Source organism: Mirounga leonina, unplaced genomic scaffold (genome assembly GCF_011800145.1).
Source record: "Mirounga leonina isolate KUSES-001 unplaced genomic scaffold, KU_Mleo_1.0 Mir_239, whole genome shotgun sequence".
NCBI lineage: Eukaryota > Metazoa > Chordata > Mammalia > Carnivora > Phocidae > Mirounga > Mirounga leonina.
In genome coordinates, this window is record NW_023270624.1 from 3457869 (window position 1) to 3462754 (window position 4886).

Below are 4886 nucleotides of genomic sequence, written 5' to 3' on the forward strand. Positions count from 1 at the left end.
GTGTCCCATTCAGTGTTTTTAATACTTACCAGAGTATTACCCTTTAGAATTAGAGGTGAGGGAAGATGATTAGATAACTTCCTATGTGCTTAAAAAGGCCTACGAATTCTGTATTTAAAGGGAAAAAAAGAGGATAAAACATGTATTTTTCAAACTGAACAGAAATTTAGAGTGCTTTTAATACTGTCATAAATTCATTGGGTAATTGAGTGTGAGTAATACATCTGATAATCAATAAGTATAGAGCTAAGGGAAACTGAATATGCATACATTCTCTAAAAGTTGTCTTGTTGGGCGCCTGGGTGGCTCAGTTGGTTGGGCGACTGCCTTTGGCTCAGGTCATGATCCCGGAGTCCCTGGATCGAGTCCCGCATCGGGCTTCCTGCTCAGCAGGAAGTCTGCTTCTCCCTCTGACCTTCCTCCCTCTCATGCTCTCTGTCTCTCATTCTCTCTCTCAAATAAATAAATAAAATCTTTAAAAATAAATAAATAAAATTAATTAATTAATTAATTAATTAAAAAAAAAGTCTTGTGTGTAAAGAGATAGGTTAAGCTCTCATCATCCAGGGTTTATTCTCTGAAAGTTACTGGAATAAGATGCATTGTTTTCCACTCATTTTGCAAAGAAAATGAAAGCAGTGTACAGTCTGTATATTTTACTTGGCTAGGGCAATGGTGTGGAGGCAATTCAAGGCATTTATTAATAATCATTTTCTTTTCTCTTGAAGTACAGTCATTGTCTTTACATGGAATCTTTAGATACAATCTGCTCTGATATTTCAGATTAAACTATGAAGACAGGAAATCAAAGCATCAAAACAGATTTTATACTTTCTGGCCTTTTCCAATATGGTCAAATGGACACTTTCCTCTTTGTTGCCATTGTAATCCTCTTTGCAGTGGCTCTGATGGGGAATATCATACTGATCCTTCTCATTCATTTGGACACCAGACTCCACACTCCAATGTATTTTCTACTCAGTCAGCTCTCCTTCATGGATATAATGAACATCACCACCACAGTGCCCAAGATGGTCACTAACTTTCTGTCAAATAGTAAGACCATTACTTTTTTAGGCTGTGAGATTCAAACATTTGTGTTCATAGTCCTTGGTGGGACTGAAGCTCTTCTCCTTGGTTTCATGTCCTATGATCGATATGTAGCCATCTGTCACCCTTTGCATTATCCTTTACTCATGAGCAAGAAGATCTGTTGGTTCATGGTCACATGTGCATGGACCAGTTGTTCTATCAATGCTCTAGTACACACATTGTATGTATTTCATCTTCCATTTTGTAGATCACGGCTCATCAACCACTTTTTCTGTGAACTTCCATCTCTATTACAACTGGCATGTCAGAACACTTCCCAGTATGAGTATACAGTCATTCTGAGTGGGCTTATTATTCTGCTGCTGCCGTTCTTGGCCATTCTAGCATCCTATGCCTGTGTACTTACTGTGGTGTTCCAGATGAGCTCAGGTAAAGGACAGACAAGAGCTGTTTCCACTTGTTCCTCTCACCTGATTGTGGCAAGCCTATTCTATGTGACTGCTCTCTCCACCTATAAAAGGCCACACTCCTTGCATTCCCTGGGACAGGATAAGACAGTGGCAGTGTTTTACACCATCATCACACCTCTTCTGAACCCATTTATCTACAGCCTGAGGAATAAAGAAGTTATTGGGGCCATGAGAAGTCTGTTGGTATAATGGATATTTGTACAGGAGATATCACTTTGGGAAATCCTTATTGATTGAGATGAAACAATAGAGATCACTTTGCCTGGAATACTGTTTTGGAATATATAAACTCTCAGAAATATTTATGAAATAAATAAATTGATAAATACCTTGAATCCTGCTGGTTTCAGAATGGCTTAAAGATAGTTTTTGAAAGTGGATGCATTTCCAATCTTTAAGCTAGAAAAATTGTGTTATTATCAACATTATTTAGCCCTCTAAAGCAATAGATTTCATCCATGTCAACTCAGTATTTGCATGTCATGACAAATATTTTGTAATATCCTCCTTAATATCTGAAACACAATAAAAAGGAGATATAATCTATTCAAACACATACCATTAAAAGGATCTATGTAAATATATGCTGTAATGTAGAGCAAAGTACATAATTCACTCATTTATGCATTCATTCAACAACAGATTTAATGTTTTAACTATTTGTGACCTAGGAGTAAACAATGATAAGAACTGACAGAAAACGTTGATCTCATTCCGTTTGCATTTCAATGTGGGGAGATACAAAATTAATAAAATAAATATGAAAAAAACTACAATACTTAAAATAAGAGGAATTAATGGGAAAATAGCTGGAGATTGGGATAAGGAAAGTCAGAGAATTTTGTAATTTTATATAAAACAATCCATGAAGTGGCAACTATAAATATTTGGCCAAAGATTTAACTGAGATGAGTAAAGAATTCAAATTGATACTTCATAAAGAATGTTCTGAGGGAAAAATGTTCTGGGCAAAAGAAGGAGCAAATAAACATTTCTTGAGATAGGAACATGATGGACAGGGCAGAGAAAATGAAAGAGTAAATTGGTGGACTCCAGTAGATGAGTAGAGTTAATGGATACAGAATTTGAAATGTGAGGTTGACCATTGTGAGAAGTTTGGTTTTTAATCCAAGAAAACTGGAAACCATTGCTGTGCTCACAGAGAAGATTGAAATGGGCAAATAGGGCGCCTGGGTGGCTCAGTTGGTTAAGCAACTGCCTTCGGCTCAGGTCATGATCCTGGAGTCCTGGGATCAAGTCCCGCATCGGGCTCCCTGCTCGGCAGGGAGTCTGCTTCTCCCTCTGATCCTCCCCCTCTCATGCTCTCTGTCTCCCATTCTCTCTCTCAGATAAATAAATAAAAAATCTTTAAAAAAAAAAGAAAAGAAAAGAAATGGGCAAATAGGAGAGCATTGCTGCAGTGCAGTTGTTACAAAATGCTGACTTGGAGAAAAGTAGTAATGTTAGAGAAGCATGAAGTGACCAGTCCAGAGATTAGTAGAAGGGAGACATTTGAATCTTTTGGATTGATATGATGTGAAATGTGAGGGAATCATAAAAACAGAGAATTGCGTTAGGATCTTGGAATAAAAACTGGAAGTAAGAAATCATCATTATTACTGTTGAGGAAAACTGTAAGGGCAACATTTTCATCATCCAATTTCTTTGTGCCCCTTCACTATTAGCATTTAATTCTATTAAGGTCATCATTCTAACTTCCATCAACATAAATAAATAAAAAATAAATAAACAAAATCCTCTTGTGCATCTAGCTTCTTTTTCTTAATGTTTATAGATATAACCTCAATAATGCAAGCAATGATGCTATTGTTTTTATTGCTGTATGTATGGTGATTAACATAACATAATAATCATTGTCTTGTATGGATATATCACTATTGCTTTCATTGGATGCTTTTGCATTTTCGGCTATTAAAAATAAAAATGCTGTAACTCTCCCTATACAACTTTTCTAATGGGCATATGCATTGAATTCTTTTTTTTAAAGATTTTATTTATTTATTTATTTATTGAGAGGGAGAGAGAGAGAGAGCAGGAGGGAGAGCAGAGAGCACAAATACCAGAGGGAGTTGCAGAGGGAAAGGGAGCAGCTGACTCCCCACTGAGCAAGGAACCTGATGAGGGGCTCAATCCCAGGACCCCAACATCATTACCTGAGCCAAATGCAGACACTTAACCAGCCAGGAGCCCCACACTGAATTCTTTAAGTATATACCTAGGAATAAATTTGTTTGGTCATAGATAAGGTGTATGCTTAGATGTAATAAGACAATTAAATTGTGGTATTAACATCAAATATTCCAATCAGGAATATATAACAACATTCTAGTGCTTATGTGTTGGTGTACATAATGTAATGGATTGGTGCTTAATTTAAAATAAAATTGTGATGAGCCCTATGTGTTGTATGTAAGTGTTGAATCACTATATTGTACACCTGAAACTAATATTATACTGTATGTTAACTACCTGGAATTTAGATAAAAACAAGAAAATATAAAAAAGGAAAAATATCAAAAATACATATTTTTCATATATGTTAAAGACTTACATCTATGTGTCCATCGTCAATGATTCTCATAACTGCTTTATTTGTCTTAGGGGCACTCATTCTTGACTCAAAATAAATTACATATTTGGTCCAAGGGTATCTTTATTTAGCTTATTTGTTTTTAATATATAGTGTATCTGTAAGCCCACCACCAAACCAGGAATTAAAACAGTGAAATGGTTAGAGCTCTTCAGAGCTTCTATCTTATCCTCATGTGTCCCCCATTGTTCTGAATTTCTAAACTATCATTGTCTTGCTATATTACTGTATTGCCAAATATACATTCATGGAAAATTATAGAATATTTACCATCAGGGCTTTGAACAGTATAATAAAAAGGTCTTATGCTGTAGGTTATTTGTTTTAGAACTTTGCTTCACTTGATCTTATTTTATTTTTTATTATTTTTTAATTTAATTTAATTTTCTTTTATTATTTTATTTTATATGTTATGTTAGTCACCATACATTACATCATTTGTTTTTGATGTGGTGATCCACGATCCATTGTTTTCGTATAACACCCAGTGCTTCATGCAGTACATGCCCTCCTTAATAACCATCACCAGGCTAACCCATCACCCCGCACCCTCCCTCTGAAACCCTCGGTTTCTTTCCCATAGTCCATAGTATCTTATGGTTCATCTTCCCCTCTGATCTCCCCCTCTTCATTTACTATAATAATACAGTTGAATGCAACCGTGGAACATACTTTTTTACTGTAAGATAAAATTCTTTTTTTTTACTTTAACAAATAATCTGTTTTTTGTTTGTTTGTTTACATATTTTACT

General features: G+C 35.4%; 1 protein-coding gene across 1 annotated transcript; it reads left to right on the top strand.

Moving 5' to 3' along the window:
• Nucleotides 1–732: 732 nt before the first annotated feature.
• Nucleotides 733–1712, top strand: LOC118026471 (olfactory receptor 2AK2). The gene has a single exon (XM_035029327.1). It carries the CDS (start codon nt 792–794, stop codon nt 1710–1712), a length of 921 nt encoding a protein of 306 aa, XP_034885218.1. The 5' UTR covers nt 733–791.
• The last annotated feature ends 3174 nt before the right edge of the window (nt 1713–4886 follow it).

Coding starts and splice junctions, on each gene's coding strand:
- LOC118026471 (XM_035029327.1), top strand. CDS start 792: ATGAAGACAGGAAATCAAAGCATCAAAACAGATTTTATACTTTCTGGC.